At 47.8% G+C, this 16670-nt stretch overlaps 1 protein-coding gene across 2 annotated transcripts in view; it reads right to left on the bottom strand.

Moving 5' to 3' along the window:
- Positions 1-16670, bottom strand: part of LOC140187897 (dynein light chain roadblock-type 2-like) — a 136381-nt gene that overhangs the window by 77659 nt on the left and 42052 nt on the right. Inside the window, exon 1 of one of the 2 annotated variants that reach the window (XM_072243733.1) lies at positions 14753-14837. The exons of the other annotated variant lie outside the window; for it this stretch is intronic. Coding sequence (XP_072099834.1) covers positions 14753-14755 — 3 coding nt within the window. The 5' untranslated portion in view covers positions 14756-14837. Of the gene's footprint in view, positions 1-14752; positions 14838-16670 lie in introns of those variants that run through there. 2 annotated transcript variants of the gene reach the window in all.

A 16670-nucleotide genomic window follows, 5' to 3' on the forward strand; every position in this document is an offset into this window, starting at 1 on the left:
AGAGGGGAGATTGTCTTTTGATCACTGGTGGGATCGCTCTGTTGCAAGAGAGGGGAGACTGTCTTTTGATCACTGGTGGGATCGCTCTGCTGCAGGAGAGGGGAGACTGTCTTTTGATCACTGGTGGGATCACTCTGCTGCAGGAGAGGGGAGACTGTCTTTTGATCACTGGTGGGATCGCTCTGTTGCAAGATAGGGGAGACTGCCTTATGATCACTCTGCTGCCGGAGGGGAGAAACTGCCTTTTGATCACTGTGGGATCACTCTGCTGCCAGAGTAGGGAGACTGCCTTTTGATCGCTGGTGGGATCGCTCTGCTACTGGAGAGAGGAGATTGCCTTTTGATCACTGGTGGGATCGCTCTGCTGCAGGAGAGGGGAGACTGTGTTTTGATCACTGGTGGGATCGCTCTGCTGCAGGACAGGGGAGACTATAATTTGGTCACTGGCGGGATCGCTCTGCTGCAGGAGAGGGGAGACTGCGTTTTGGTCACTGGTGGAATCGCTCTGCTGCAGGAGAGGGAGACTGCCTTTTGATCACTGGTGGGATCGCTCTGCTGCAGGAGAGGGAGACTGCCTTTTGATCACTGGTGGGATCGCTCTGCTGCAGGAGAGGGGAGACTGTCTTTTGATCACTGGTGGGATCGCTCTGCTGCAGGAGAGGGGAGACTGCCTTTTGATCACTGGTGAGATCACTCTGCTGCCAGAGGGGAGAAACTGCCTTTTGATCAGTGTGGGATCGCTCTGTTGCAGGAGAAGGGAGACTGCCTTTTGATCGCTGGTGAGATCACTCTGCTGCCGGAGATGGGAGATTGCCATTTGATCACTATTGGGATCGCTCTGCTGCAGGAGAGGGGAGACTGCCTTTTGATCACTTGTGGGATCGCTCGGTTGCAGGCGAGGGGAGACTGCCTTTTGATCACTGGTGAGGTCACTCTGCTGCCGGAGGGGAGAAACTGCCTTTTCATCACTGGTGGGATCACTCTGCTCTCAGAGAGGTGAGATTGCCTTTTGATCACTGGTGGGATCGCTCTGCTGCAGGAGAGGGGAGACTGCCTTTTGATCACTAGTGGGATTGCTCTGCTGCAGGAGAGGGGAGACTGTCTTTTGATCACTGGTGGGATCACTCTGCTGCAGGAGAGGGGAGATTGTCTTTTGATCACTGGTGGGATCGCTCTGTTGCAAGAGAGGGGAGACTGTCTTTTGATCACTGGTGGGATCGCTCTGCTGCAGGAGAGGGGAGACTGTCTTTTGATCACTGGTGGGATCACTCTGCTGCAGGAGAGGGGAGACTGTCTTTTGATCACTGGTGGGATCGCTCTGTTGCAAGATAGGGGAGACTGCCTTATGATCACTCTGCTGCCGGAGGGGAGAAACTGCCTTTTGATCACTGTGGGATCACTCTGCTGCCAGAGTAGGGAGACTGCCTTTTGATCGCTGGTGGGATCGCTCTGCTACTGGAGAGAGGAGATTGCCTTTTGATCACTGGTGGGATTGCTCTGCTGCAGGAGAGGGGAGACTGTCTTTTGATCACTGGTGGGATCACTCTGCTGCAGGAGAGGGGAGATTGTCTTTTGATCACTGGTGGGATCGCTCTGTTGCAAGAGAGGGGAGACTGTCTTTTGATCACTGGTGGGATCGCTCTGCTGCAGGAGAGGGGAGACTGTCTTTTGATCACTGGTGGGATCACTCTGCTGCAGGAGAGGGGAGACTGTCTTTTGATCACTGGTGGGATCGCTCTGTTGCAAGATAGGGGAGACTGCCTTATGATCACTCTGCTGCCGGAGGGGAGAAACTGCCTTTTGATCACTGTGGGATCACTCTGCTGCCAGAGTAGGGAGACTGCCTTTTGATCGCTGGTGGGATCGCTCTGCTACTGGAGAGAGGAGATTGCCTTTTGATCACTGGTGGGATCGCTCTGCTGCAGGAGAGGGGAGACTGTGTTTTGATCACTGGTGGGATCGCTCTGCTGCAGGACAGGGGAGACTATAATTTGGTCACTGGCGGGATCGCTCTGCTGCAGGAGAGGGGAGACTGCGTTTTGGTCACTGGTGGAATCGCTCTGCTGCAGGAGAGGGAGACTGCCTTTTGATCACTGGTGGGATCGCTCTGCTGCAGGAGAGGGAGACTGCCTTTTGATCACTGGTGGGATCGCTCTGCTGCAGGAGAGGGGAGACTGTCTTTTGATCACTGGTGGGATCGCTCTGTTGCAGGAGAGGGAGACTGCCTTTTGATCACTGGTGAGATCACTCTGCTGCCAGATGGGAGAAACTGCCTTTTCATCACTGTGGGATCGCTCTGCTACCGAAGAGGAGAGACCGCCTTTGATCACTGGTGGGATCGCTCTGCTGCAGGAGAGGGGAGACTGCCTTTTGATCATTGGTGGGATCGCTGTGCCATTGCAGAGGGGAGATTGCCTTTTCATCACTGGTGGGATCACTCTGCTCCCAGAGAGGGGAGATTGCCTTTTGATCACTGGTGGGATCGCTCTGCTGCAGGAGAGGGGAGACTGCCTTTTGATCGCTGGTGGGATCGCTCTGTTACTGGAGAGAGGAGATTGCCTTTTGATCACTGGTGGGATTGCTCTGCTCCCAGAGAGGGGAGATTGCGTTTTGATCACTGGTGAGGTCACTCTGCTGCCGGAGGGGAGAAACTGCCTTTTGATCATTGTGGGCTCGCTCTGCTGCCAGAGTAGGGAGACTGCCTTTTGATCGCTGGTGGGATCGCTCTGCTACTGGAGAGGGGAGACTGCCTTTTGATCATTGATGGGATCGCTCTGCCACTGCAGAGGGGAGATTGCTTTTTCATCACCGGTGGGATCACTCTGCTCTGAGAGAGGGGAGATTGCCTTTTGATCACTGGTGGGATCGCTCTGCTGCAGGAGCGGGGAGACTGCCTTTTGATCACTAGTGGGATTGCTCTTCTGCAGGAGAAGGGAGACTGTCTTTTGATCACTGGTGGGATCGCTCTGCTACTAGAGTGGGGAGACTGCCTTTTGATCACTGGTGAGATCACTCTGCTGCCAGAGGGGAGAAACTGCCTTTTGATCAGTGTGGGATCGCTCTGTTGCAGGAGAAGGGAGACTGCCTTTTGATCGCTGGTGAGATCACTCTGCTGCCGGAGATGGGAGATTGCCTTTTGATCGCTGGTGGGATCGCTCTGCTACTGGAGAGGGGAGATTGCCTTTTGGTCACTGGTGGGATCGCTCTGCTGCAGGAGAGTGGAGAATGTCTTTTGATCACTGGTGGGATCGCTCTGTTGCAGGAGAGGGGAGACTGCCTTTTGACCACTGGTGAGATCACTCTGCTGCAGGAGAGGGGAGACTGCCTTTTGATCACTGGTGGGATCGCTCTGCTGCAGGAGAGGGGAGACTGCCTTTTGGTCACTGGTGGGATCGCTCTGCTGCAGGACAGGGAGACTGCCTTTTGATCACTGGTGGGATCGCTCTGCTGCAGGAGAGGGGAGACTGTCTTTTGATCACTGGTGGGATCGCTCTGCTGCAGGAGAGGGGAGACTGCCTTTTGGTCACTGGTGGGATTGCTCTGCTGCAGGACAGGGAGACTGCCTTTTGGTCACTGGTGGGATTGCTCTGCTCCCAGAGAGGGGAGATTGCGTTTTGATCACTGGTGAGGTCACTCTGCTGCCGGAGGGGAGAAACTGCCTTTTGATCACTGTGGGCTCGCTCTGCTGCCAGAGTAGGGAGACTGCCTTTTGATCGCTGGTGGGATCGCTCTGCTACTGGAGAGGGGAGACTGCCTTTTGATCATTGATGGGATCGCTCTGCTACTGCAGAGGGGAGATTGCTTTTTCATCACTGGTGGGATCACTCTGCTCTGAGAGAGGGGAGATTGCCTTTTGATCACTGGTGGGATCGCTCTGCTGCAGGAGCGGGGAGACTGCCTTTTGATCACTAGTGGGATTGCTCTTCTGCAGGAGAGGGGAGACTGTCTTTTGATCACTGGTGGGATCGCTCTGCTACTAGAGAGGGGAGATTGCCTTTTGATCACTGGTGGGATCGCTCTGCTGCAGGAGAGGGGAGACTGCCTTTTGATCACTGGTGAGATCTCTCTGCTGCCAGAGGGGAGAAACTGCCTTTTGATCAGTGTGGGATCGCTCTGTTGCAGGAGAAGGGAGACTGCCTTTCGATCGCTGGTGAGATCACTCTGCTGCCGGAGATGGGAGATTGCCTTTTGATCGCTGGTGGGATCGCTCTGCTACTGGAGAGGGGAGATTGCCTTTTGGTCACTGGTGGGATCGCTCTGCTGCAGGAGAGTGGAGACTGTCTTTTGATCACTGGTGGGATCGCTCTGTTGCAGGAGAGGGGAGACTGCCTTTTGATCACTGGTGAGATCACTCTGCTGCAGGAGAGGGGAGACTGCCTTTTGATCACTGGTGGGATCGCTCTGCTGCAGGAGAGGGGAGACTGCCTTTTGGTCACTGGTGGGATCGCTCTGCTGCAGGACAGGGAGACTGCCTTTTGATCACTGGTGGGATCGCTCTGCTGCAGGAGAGGGGAGACTGTCTTTTGATCACTGGTGGGATCGCTCTGCTGCAGGAGAGGGGAGACTGCCTTTTGGTCACTGGTGGGATCGCTCTGCTGCAGGACAGGGAGACTGCCTTTTGGTCACTGGTGGGATCACTCTGCTGCAGGAGAGGGGAGACTGTCTTTTGATCACTGGTGGGATCGCTCTGTTGCAGGAGAGGGGAGACTGCCTTTTGATCACTGGTGCGATCACTCTGCTGCAGGAGAGGGGAGACTGTCTTTTGATCACTGGTGGGATCGCTCTGTTGCAGGAGAGGGCAGACTGCCTTTTGATCACTGGTGAGATCACTCTGCTGCCGGCGGGGAGAAACTGCCTTTTGATCACTGTGCGATCGCTCTGCTGCCAGAGTTGGGAGACTGCCTTTTGATCGCTGGTGGGATCGCTCTGCTACTGGAGAGGGAAGCTGTCACTCTGCCTGGAGAATGTTATCCAGGTTTTCTGCGTTTTGGACTATGGGCTCTTTTCAGTGTTATAGTCTTTATATTTTGTGTTTTTTGTCCGATCTTCTCGTCTTTTGTGTGCAGGGGATGGGGGTTTGGGGCTGAATGTTCCTGTTCCATTTTTGTTTGTTTTTTTGTGCAGGGAGGGGTGATTTTGGAATTGATGTTCGTGCTGCCGTTCTTTTCTTTCTTGGTTTCATGGCAATGGGAGAAGAAGTTTCAGAGTTGTATACTTAACAGAGTTGTATTATGGACCCATGAGGGAGGAGCTGGCCAAAGGTGACTGGAAAGATACCCTAGCAGGGATGACAGTGGGACAACAATGGCAGGTATTTCTGGGAGTAATACAGAAGGTGCAGGATCAGTTCATTCCAAAGAGGAAGAAAGATTCTAAGGGGAGTAAGGGGCAACTGCGGCTGACAAGGGAAGTCAAGGACAATATAAAAATAAAAGAGAAGTATAACATAGCAAAGATGAGCCGGAAGCCAGAGGATTGCGAAACATTTAAAGAGCAACAGAGGATAACTAAAAAGGCAATACGGGAGGAAAACATGAGATACGAAGACAAGCTAGCCAAGAATATAAAGGAGGATAGTAAAAGCTTCTTTAGGTATGTGAAGAGGAAAAAATTAGTTAAGACCAAAGTTGGGGCCTTGAAGACAGAAATGGGTGAAATTATTATGGGGAACAAGGAAATGGCAGACGAGTTGAACAGATACTTTGGATCTGTCTTCACTAGGGAAGACACAAATAATCTCCCAGATGTAATAGTGGCCAGAGGACCTAGGGTAACAGAGGAACTGAAGGAAATTCGCATCAGGCAGAAAATGGTGTTGGATAGACTGATGGGACTGAAGGCTGATAAATCCCCAGGGCCTGATGGTCTGCACCCCAGGTTACTTAAAGAGGTGGCTCTAGAAATCATGGACGCATTGGTAATCATTTTCCAATGTTCTATAGATTCAGGATCATTTCCTACGGATTGGAGGGTAGCTAATGTTGTCTTACTTTTTAAGAAAGGAGGGAGAGAGAAAACAGGCAATTATAGACCAGTTAGTCTGACATCACTGGTGGGGAAGATGCTGGAATCAATTATAAAAGATGTAATAGTGGCATATTTGGATAGCAGTGGCAGGATAGGTCCAAGTCAGCATGGATTTACGAAGGGGAAATCATGCTTGACTAGTCTTCTGGAATTTTTTGAGAATGTAACTATGAAAGTGGACATGGGAAAGCCAGTGGATGTAGTGTACCTGGACTTTCAGAAAGCCTTTGATAAAGTCCCACATAGGAGGTTAGTGTGCAAAATTAGAGCACATGGTATTAGGGGTAAGGTACTGGCATGGATGGAAAATTGGTTGGCAGACAGGAAACAAAGAGTAGGGATTAACGGGTCCTTTTCAGAATGGCAGGCAGTGACTAGTGGGGTACCACAAGGCTCGGTGCTGGGACCGCAGCTATTTACAATATACATTAATGATTTAGGTGAAGGGATTAAAAGTAACATTAGCAAATTTGCAGATAACACAAAGCTGAGTGGCAGTGTGGAATGTGAGGAGGATGTTATGAGAATGCAGGGTGACTTGGACAGGTTGGGTGAGCGGGCAGATGCAGTTTAATGTGGATAAAAGTGAGGTTATCCACTTTGGTGGCAAGAACAGGAAGGCAGATTACTATCTGAATGGTGACAAGTTAGGAAAAGGGGAAGTACAATGTGATCTAGGTGTCCTTGTTCATCAGTCCCTGAAAGAAGCATGCAGGTACAGCAGGCAGTGAAGAAAGCTAATGGCATGCTGGCCTTCATAACAAGGGGAGTTGAGTATAGGAGCAAAGAGGTCCTTCTGCAGTTGTACAGGGCCCTGGTGAGACCACACCTGGAGTATTGTGTACAGTTTTGGTCTCCAAATTTGAAGAAGGACATTCTAGCTATTGAGAGAGTGCAGCATAGGCTCACGAGGTTAATTCCTGGGATGGCGGGATTGTCATATGTTGAAAGATTGGAGCGACTGGGTTTGTATACACTGGAATTTAGAAAGATGAGAGGGGATCTGATTGAAACATATAAGATTATTAAGGGATTGGACACGCTAGAGGCAGGAAACATGTTCCCGATGGTGGGGGAGTCCAGAACCAGAGGCCACAGTTTACGAATAATGGGTAGACAATTTAGAACAGAGTTGAGGAAAAACTTTTTCACAGAGAGGGTTGTGGTTCTGTGGAATGCTCTGCCTCAGAAGGCAGTGGAAGCCAATTCTCTGGATTCTTTCAAGAAAGAGTTACATGGAGCTCTTAAAGATAGTGGAGTGAAGGGATACGGGGAGAAGGCAGGAAAAGGGTATGATTGTGGATGATCAGCCATGATCACAGTGATTGGTGGTGCTGGCTTGAAGGGCTGAATGGCCTACTCCTGAACCTATTGTCTATTGTTGACGTTTCGGGCCCCAAGACCCTTCATCAGGACTGGAAAGGAAGGGTGAAGAAGCCAGAATAAATATGTGGTGGGGGGGAAGGGAAGGAGGATAGCTAGGAAGTGATAGATGGCTGAGAAAGGTAAAGGGCTGAAGAAGAAGTCATCTGATAGGAAAGGAGAATGGACCATAGGGGAAAGGGAAGGAGGAGGGCCCACCCAGGGGGAAGGTGACAAAACGCCAGAGTGGGGAATAGAAGGCGGGGGGGGGGAGGGAAACATTTTTTGACCGGAAAGGGAAATCGATATCATACCATCAGGTTGGAGGCAACCTAGACAGAACATGAAGTGTTGTTCCTGCATCGATGGCAGTGGCCTCAAACAGACATGTCGGAATGGGAATGGGGACAAGAATTTAACTGGTTGGCCACCGGGAAGTGCTGCTTTTGGCAGATGGAGTGGAGGTGCTTGACAAAGCAATTTCCCCAGATTACGCCGGGTCTCACCAACGTAGAGGAGACTGCATCGGGAGCACCAGAGGTCTCACGTTGCCTCACCGGGAAGGTCTATTTGAGTTCAGAATGGAGGTGAATGGGCAGGTGTAGCACTTTGGCCACTTGTCTGGAGCCTGGAGGGAGATTAGTGGGGACAGATGAATGGACAAGTGAATCATGGAGGGACTGATCCCTGTGGGGGGGGGGGGTGAGGTAAAGATGTGTTTGCTGGTAGCAATATTCCTGCTCTTAACACAATGCTAAAGGTGTACGCCTGCCATTTATTGCATTGTGCAGGGCAGAGCGTCATAGGAAGTCATTCCTGTCTGTGGCCATCAATCTTTACAACTCCTCCCTTGGGAGGTCAGACACCCTGAGCCAATAGGCTGGTCCTGGACTTATTTCCTGGCATAATTTATTTACATATTACTATTTAACTATTTATGGTTTTATTACTATTTATTATTTATGGTGCAACTGTAACGAAAACCAAATTCCCCCGGGATCAATAAAGTATGACTATGACTATGATCTGTTTTGTCCCTGAACCTTCTGGGTAGATGTATATTATGGAGCCCTCCCTCATCATTGTAACAAATGTGTACATTTTGGGTGCCTGGAGTTTGTACTCAGAGGCTTTTGCAACGGACTGCAGTGATGAATTTTCAAAAGGGTTCTGCTAATTGGGATGTGCTGCCATTGTAAATATGTAATTCTGTAAATTTTACCTCATTATATTTAAAATGTAAAGTAGGCGATGACGGTGACTGATGTTGTTCCTCTCTGCACCTTGTGGCACATCGGGTGGCAACCCTGCTGTTTCTTTTCTCAGTTTTTCACGAGGCTGAGCTGCTAGCTCGACGCCTCAACTCGGCACAGATGCAAAGCTCGCAAGGAGCCGGCCCCAGGACCACTCGTCTCGAAATATGGTGCAGATCCCATCACACCACCAGCCGGCAACTGAAGCTGTGGTTAATTGTTTATTGTCACCACTGTGTTGGAGAAGTATGAAACACCCTGTCAGGAGAGTGAGATTCTCCTGGTCTCTCTCTCCTGAAGGTACACTGTGTAAATAAGAAATTTTACATTTCCCAGTTACACCTCCCAACTGACTCAGTTTTGGTCGGACACAATACTAGGGAGGCTGATTGAATAAGCAAGTCAGGCAGCATCTATGGAAATTAATAAACAGTCAATGTTTTGGACTGAGACCCTTCTTCAGGACTTGAATGAGATGTTAGGCAGAATAACTCAAGAACAATGAAGGGTCTCGGCCCAAAATATTGACTGTTTATTGCTCTCCATTGATGCTGCCTGGCCTGCTGAGTTCCTCCAGCATTTTGTGTGTGATATTCTAACCAGGGGCTCCCAAACATTTCTATGCCATGGGCCCCTACTGTTAACCATGGATCCCAAGTTGGGAACCCCTGCTCTAGAACAACTGATCCAATGATGGAAGCTGGGCAAGGGCAGAGGGCGCGATGGACAGGATGAGTGGGCAATCTTTGTGATGGGGAGGAGGAATCTTGAGTGGGGGAAGAGGAGGAGGTGGCCCTTCGTTATGGGCTCTCCAACAGGAAACACTCCACTGGGGCAGGGGAACTGGTATTGAAATCTCCGCAAAGAATTGGCACCCACACCTTCTGTAACCTAAAGCAATCCTATACCGATCATCCCATCCGTACTGCAAAAAGGGCCATCGTCTATTCTCATGTCTTTTTCTACGGACGCGCAGTAGAGAGCATCCTGACATGCTGCATCACTGCACGGTGCAGAATTTGAACAGCAGCAGACAGGAAGGCTCTACAACAGGTAGTCAAAACTGCTCAACACATCACCGGCACCAGCCTACCCGCTATCAAGGACATCGATACAAAAGGGTGCCAGGAAAAGGCCAATAACATCATGACAGATCCCACCCACCCTGCTCATGGTCTGTTTGTCCCACTCCCATCAGGGAGGAGGCTACATAGCATCCATGCAAGGACCACCAGAGTTAAAAAGTTACCCTCCATCAAGCATAAGGCTGATCAACACCTCCACCCACTAACCCACCCATCCAGCACAACTTTATCAATTCCTATCAGAGTCACCTTCTGTACAGACGCTGCTTTGTCTAGCACCACTGCTGGCAAACAAACAAAGTATGTATACTGTATGAGCTTTTCATGTATTTACATTTATTGTGATTTTAAAAATTGTGTTCTTTAGATTTTGTGTTTTTTTGGGCTTTATCAGATCTGGAGTAACAATTATTTTGTTCTCCTTTACACTTCTGTACTGGAAATGACATTAGACAATCTTGAATGGAGATGACAGCTGCACAAAAGGTCAGGTATAAATGCTGAAACTTTATAAAACTAGCCTCAACAGGAGTATTGTTTTCAGTTCTGGTGAGCACATTACAGGAAATTCAAAGTTCAAATTAAATTTATTATTGAAGTAGTCATACGAGGGGTGATTGATAAGTTCGTGGCCCAAGGTAGAAGGAGTCAATTTTTAAAAACGTAGCACATTTATTTTTCCCACATTTACACACTTAGACCAGTGGTCGCGGAGCATACGAATCCCTTCTTTGTCGAAGTTGGCGTCTTGGACCTCCAGAAACTGGTCCACAGCAGGGGAGATTGATAAGTTTGTGGCCTAAGGTAGAAGGAGATGAGTTATTAACTTCAAACTTTCTGAATTTTCACTCAAACAGTTGAACTGCACGTGCATGTAACGAGAGTGGTATAACTCATCTCCTTCTACCTAAGACCACAAACCTATCAATCGCCCCTGCTAAGGACCACCTGGAGGTCCAAGATGCTCTTGTCACATGCAAGTGCAGTTCAACTCTTTGAGTGATAATGCAGAAAGTTTGAAGTTAATTACTCATCTCCTTCTACCTTAGGCTGCGAACTTATCAATCACCCCTGCTGTGGACCACTTCTACAAAGAAGGGATCCGTATGCTCCAGGACCGCTGGACTAAGTGTGTGAATGTAGGAGGGGACTATGTTGAAAAATAAATGTGCTAGGTTTTCTAAAATTGACTCCTTCTACCTTAGGCCACAAACTTATCAATCATCCCTCGTATGTCACCATATACAACTCCGAGATCCATTTTCTTAGGGGCATTCACAGTAAATACAAGAACCTGAATCGAATCAATGAACGACCACACCCAACGGGACAGACAACAACTAATATGTAAATGAGAACAAACTGAGCAAATATAAACAAAAAGAAAATAACAACAACAAATAAATAAGCAATAAATATGGAGAACGTGAGATGAAGAGTCCTTGAAAGTGAGTCCACTGGTTGTGAGAACAGTTCAGTGATGGGGCAAGTGAAGTTAAGGGAAGTTATCCCCTCTGGTTCAAGAGCCTGATGGTTGAGGGGTAATAACACTTCTTGAACCTGGTGGTGAGAGTCCTGAGGCTTCGATACCTTCTTCCTGGTGGCAGTAGCAAGAAGAGAACATGAACCTGGGTGGTGGAGGTCCTTATTGATGGATGCTGCTTTCCTGTGACAGCACTCTGTGAAGATGCGCTCAGTGGTTTACCCATGATGGACTTGGCCGTAATCCACTAGGATTTTCTATTCAAGAGCATTGGTGTTTCTATACAGGCAATGTACTCTCCACCACACATCTACAGAAGTTTGTCAAAGATATAAATGTCGTGCTGAATCCTCACGAACTCCTAAGGAAGTAGAGGTGCTGCCGTGCTTTTCTCGTAATTACACTTATGTGCTGGGCCTAGGACAGATCCTCTAAAATGATAACACCCAGGAATTTAAGGTTGCCACTTAAATCTCAGCCAGATTTTCAATCTCCCTCCATCACCATCTTGGATTCGGCCAATGACAGTGGTGTTGTCAGCAAACTTAAATGTGGCATTGGAGTTGTGCTTAGCCTCATGGTCATACGTATAAAGCAAATAGAGCAGGTAGTTAAGCACATGGCCGTGTGGTGCTCCTGTGCTGATGGAGACTGTGGAGGAGATGCTGTTGCCAATCTAAATTGACTGGGGTCTGCAAGTGAGGAAATCCAGGATCCAATTGCACAAGGGAGTTTTGAGGCCAAAGTCTTGAAGCTTATTGACTAATTTGGAGGGGATGAAGGTATTGAATGCTGAGCTGTAGTTGATAAAGAGCACCTTGCTGTCCTGCCGTTTCAGGGTTGACTGCAGAGCCAATGGGATGGCATCTGCAGTGGGCGTGTAGTGCCGGTAGGCGAACTGGAGCAGATCCAAGTTGCTTCTCAGGCAGGAGTTTATAAGTTTCATTACAAACCTCTCAAAGCACTTCATCACAGTGGATGCAAATACTACTGGATGATAATCATTGGGGCAGGTTACCATGTTCTTCATGAGGTGGGTATGTCAGGCTGCAGAGTCGAGAGGTTAGAGATCTCAGTGAACACCCCACCCAGTTGATCAGCACAGGTCTTTAGTACTCGGCCAGGTACCCCATCTGAGCTGGATTCCCCCTCCTGAAGGATGCTCTCACATCGGCTTCAGAGACTGAAATCACAGGGTCATCAGAGGCTGTGGGAGTTTGTGAAAGTTCCGTCACTGTTTTCCGGTTGAAGCCAGCACAGAAGGCATTGAGCTCATCTGGAGGTGAAGCCCAGTTGTTGCCTATGTCACTTGATAAGTGGTGACAGCATTCAATCCCTGCCACAGCTGTCGAGCATCATTCAGGTTTGGTCCAGAACTGCCACTTTGCCTGTGAGGTGGCTTTCTGGAGATCGCACCTGGACCTCTTGTAACTTTCTTGGTCGCCAGACCTGAATGTCACTAATCTGGCTCACAGTAGGCTGCAGATTAGATTATGAGGACACTCAGTCCTCGTTTATTGTCATTTAGTAATGTATGCATTAAAAAATGATACAATGTTCCTCCAGTATGATATCAAAGAAACACAGGACAGACCAAGACTAAAACTGACAAAAACCACATAATTATAACATATACTTACAACAGTGCAAAGCAACACCGTAATTTGATAAGAGCAGACCAGGGGCACAGTAAAAAAAGACGCATGGTTCACCCAGGGCTTCTGGCTGGGTAAGACTCTGAATGATTTTGTGGAGACACACTTGTCTTTAAATGTTTTAAAAAAGTCTCTGACGTCTGTGGTGTATCTATTCAGATCCTCTGAAGAGTCCTTGAACACAGCACAGTACATGGATTCAAAGCAACCCTGTAGCCGTGTCTCTGCCTCCCAGTGGTGAGATACTCAGACCATAAGACATAGGGGCAGAATGAGGCCATTTGGCCCATCGAGTCTGCTCCGCTATTTCATCATGGCTGATCTATTTCCCTTTCAGCCCCAGACTTACGCCTTCTCCCCATATCCCTTCATGCCCTGACCAGTCAAGAATCTGTCAATCTCTGCATTAGATATACATAAAGACTTGGCCTCCACAGCTGCCTGTGGTACCGAATTCCACAGATTCACCACTCTCTGGCTAAAGAAATTCCTCTCCATTCTAAAAGGACACCCCTCTATTCTGGGACTGTCTCCTTTGGTTTTAGACTCTCCCACTACAGGAAATGAAATGTTACGTTTATCCAGTTATATTATATGGCTCAGAATGTTGGACAATATCCAGTAACATGAGGAAACGAATTGTAGCAGCAGAGATGTGGTTTTTGAGGAGGATGCAAAGAATATCATGGACGAAACAAATATCTAACAAGGATGTCATGAACAGAGCAAACGCAAAAACAGAAATAATGTATGAGATCATGAAAAGGCAACATCATTTCTTTGGACATGTGATTAGGAAAGAGGAGTTAGAATGCACAGTAATTATGGGAAAAATTGAAGGGAAGAAAGCAAGAGGAAGACAAAGACAAATGATGATGCAGACAGCAGCCTGAGAACTGGAAACAAATACCAATGAATTGATCCACTTGACCCGAAACAGGAGTGGGTGGGCCATGGCAGTCAAAGCTCAAACTGGGCATGGCACCCGATGATGACAGGAAATATTCTCTCCACATCCACTCTATTAATGCCTTTCAATATTCCACAGATTTCAATGAGTTCGCCATGAGATATAGAGCAAGATATATTTCAAGAGTTGTCTAGATTTGGAACTGTTTCCTTTAGAAGGGATTTAGATCGGCCAAGTGGCTTAATTCTGCTCTACGCCTTACTTTCTGATTTGACAGAAGGCCATCAAATGGACAGGAGTGCATATTGTGGCGGGGCGGGGGGGGGGGATGAGGGGCGGGGAAGGCCGTTCCTTTCGGTGGAGAAGCGATAACGCGTATAAAATAAACTTTCAATTATAAACTGAGGTTAATCGCAATATAAACCCCGCCTCATCACCAACAGTGCTCCGTATTATGCTTGTGAAGGAATAGCCCTTTGAAGCCGCATTCTGCAACACGCTGTGTAGGATTTTAATTTCTCGGCATCCAAGAAGCTCCTAGATAGACACGTAGATGATAGAAAAATTGAGGGCTATGAGGGAGGGATTGATCATAGATTAGGTTAAAAGGTTGATACAACATCTTAGGTCGAAGGGCCTGTACTGTGCTGTTATGTTCTATGTTCTAAATCCAGGAGTTTCAACTATTCTGGAGCTCATAGCAGGCTTTACCCTGAAAAAAACATTCAACAATAAGCATCACAGCCATGTGGATGGAATTATTAAGCATATTCGTGTATCTGTCCAGTTTTCGCCTATTGACAGTTGAAGTACACACACCACCGCCCAAGTCATGGCCCCGATTGCAATGGAAGGAAATAAAGCAGGCTTGTCTACTGATGCAATACAGTCACCTCGCCTCTCTGCACGGTGCCTGTTGCCCCCTTACCCAGTCCCGGATTCGCCCCTCCACCGGTGCACTTGACGCACAAACTCACCATCTCCCCGGTCGCTTCTCACCCGAGCCGGGCACCCGTCCACCGCGCCTGCGCGCCTGCGCGCCGCCCCTCAGCTGACCCGGCTGATTGCCAGCTCGGTGGAAACGCCACGACGTCACCGCGCAGCGCCGTTCTTTTCATGAATGGGCAGCAGCCGCTCCGGTATGTGACGCGCATCGCTGGTCTAAGGTGGCGGATCTCCAGGAGGAACAGAACTACTGCCATTCAGCGTAAGAAAAAAGTATGAACCTTAGCCAGCACAGACGTTCCGTTTATTCTGCCCATTCCTCTCCCACTTCTCTGGCATTTAAAAAAAGTTTTCTCACCGGACACAAATGGCCAACACGAGGGTGCTATCTGTAACGGCAGCGTAGAATTGTACCAGCACAGAGTGCTCCTGTTGTGGGTGCCTGATGGTCAGTAATAGTTCAGGGCCTGTTTCCGTGCAGATGGAATACAGTGTAGGGACGTGTATGGTCATGCACTTTGGTAGAAGGAATGAAGGCGTGGACTATTTTCTAAACGGGTAGAAATTCAAGAAATTGGAGCTGCAAAGGGACTTGGTAGCCCTCATACAGGATGAGTTGGTAGTAAGGAAGGAGGACGTTGGAATCTTACCAACTGCAGCAAGCCTGAACTGAACCTTCTTGAAGACTCAATGAAATCTCTTTGGCATAGTGCATTCTGTCCCGACCTCTTGTGTTTGCATGTTTCCCTACCCTCACCCCAAGATGTTTCGGTTAGTAAATTAACTTGCCACTGTAAATTACCCCTAGTTTGTACATGAGGGGTAAAATCTGAGTGACATTAATTGAATAAAATGAGATTAGTGCAATAGATATCTGATTTTGCAAGGAGGCCCGTTTCTGTGCGGTATGACTCTGGGTTCTCTCTCCATGTGCGTTGTCTGTCCAGCTGAGTGCTTGCAGCATTTCTCTGTCTAAACATCCGCCTTTCTCAATAAAATAGCCAGAAAAAAAATCTAAGACCCCAGCCTCCCTAGATTTCTTTCTTTTCCCCTGTACAAAGCACAGACCAGCAGGCTCAAGGACAGCTTCTACCCCACTGTTATCTTATGTATTTATATCCATTGTTTGCTTTTACTATTGCATTCTTTTTTCTTATTGTATTTTTTTGTGCTGCATCTGATCCGAAGTAACAATTATTTTGTTCACCTTTACACTCATGTACTGGAAATGACATTAAAGTCTTGAAGTAATACTTCCCTAGGGCAATCTGATGAACTTTAAAATCTCTCAATCTACCTCATTATGACCTTGACCTTATTGGCTCTCTGCACTGCACTTTCCCTTTAGCTGTTACACTTTGTTCTGTTATTGTTTTACCTTGCACTTCCTCTGGTTTCCTCCTACATACAGGTCAGTAGGTTAATTGGTCACATGCTTGTAATTGGGCAGCACTGGCTGTGGGGCAGAAGAGCCTGTTACTGTGCTGTATCTCTGGAAATACAATAAACATGTTAGGTGTGTTTTTACAATATTACAGTTTCATATCACTTTCTTAGGCATCAGTATTTGCCCCCAAATTTGATTCCATGAATTTAAATTCATGCAATCTGGTTTCACTTTTGTATTTTGCCCAATAACCACACAACCATCTTTATCCACTTCAAACCAGAGAAGGAATTCTTTGAAATGCCTTTTTTCAGGCGATGTGGATGTTACGTGCAAGAGCAGAATTCATCATCCAAGTGGAGAAGCCCTGTTGTCCTTGAACCTTTAGCAATTGCTGTCCGAGACTCACCCAACATTTTTGGTATTACCCGTGGAAATGAAATACATAAATTATCATTATATGCAGATGATTTGTTATTATATATCTCTAATCCTGGGAAATCGATTCCCATTATTTTATCTTTGCTGGCTCAATTTAGTAACTTCTCTGGTTATAAATTGAA

The sequence above is a fragment of the Mobula birostris genome, chromosome 2, assembly GCF_030028105.1.
Source record: "Mobula birostris isolate sMobBir1 chromosome 2, sMobBir1.hap1, whole genome shotgun sequence".
Classification (NCBI taxonomy): domain Eukaryota; kingdom Metazoa; phylum Chordata; class Chondrichthyes; order Myliobatiformes; family Myliobatidae; genus Mobula; species Mobula birostris.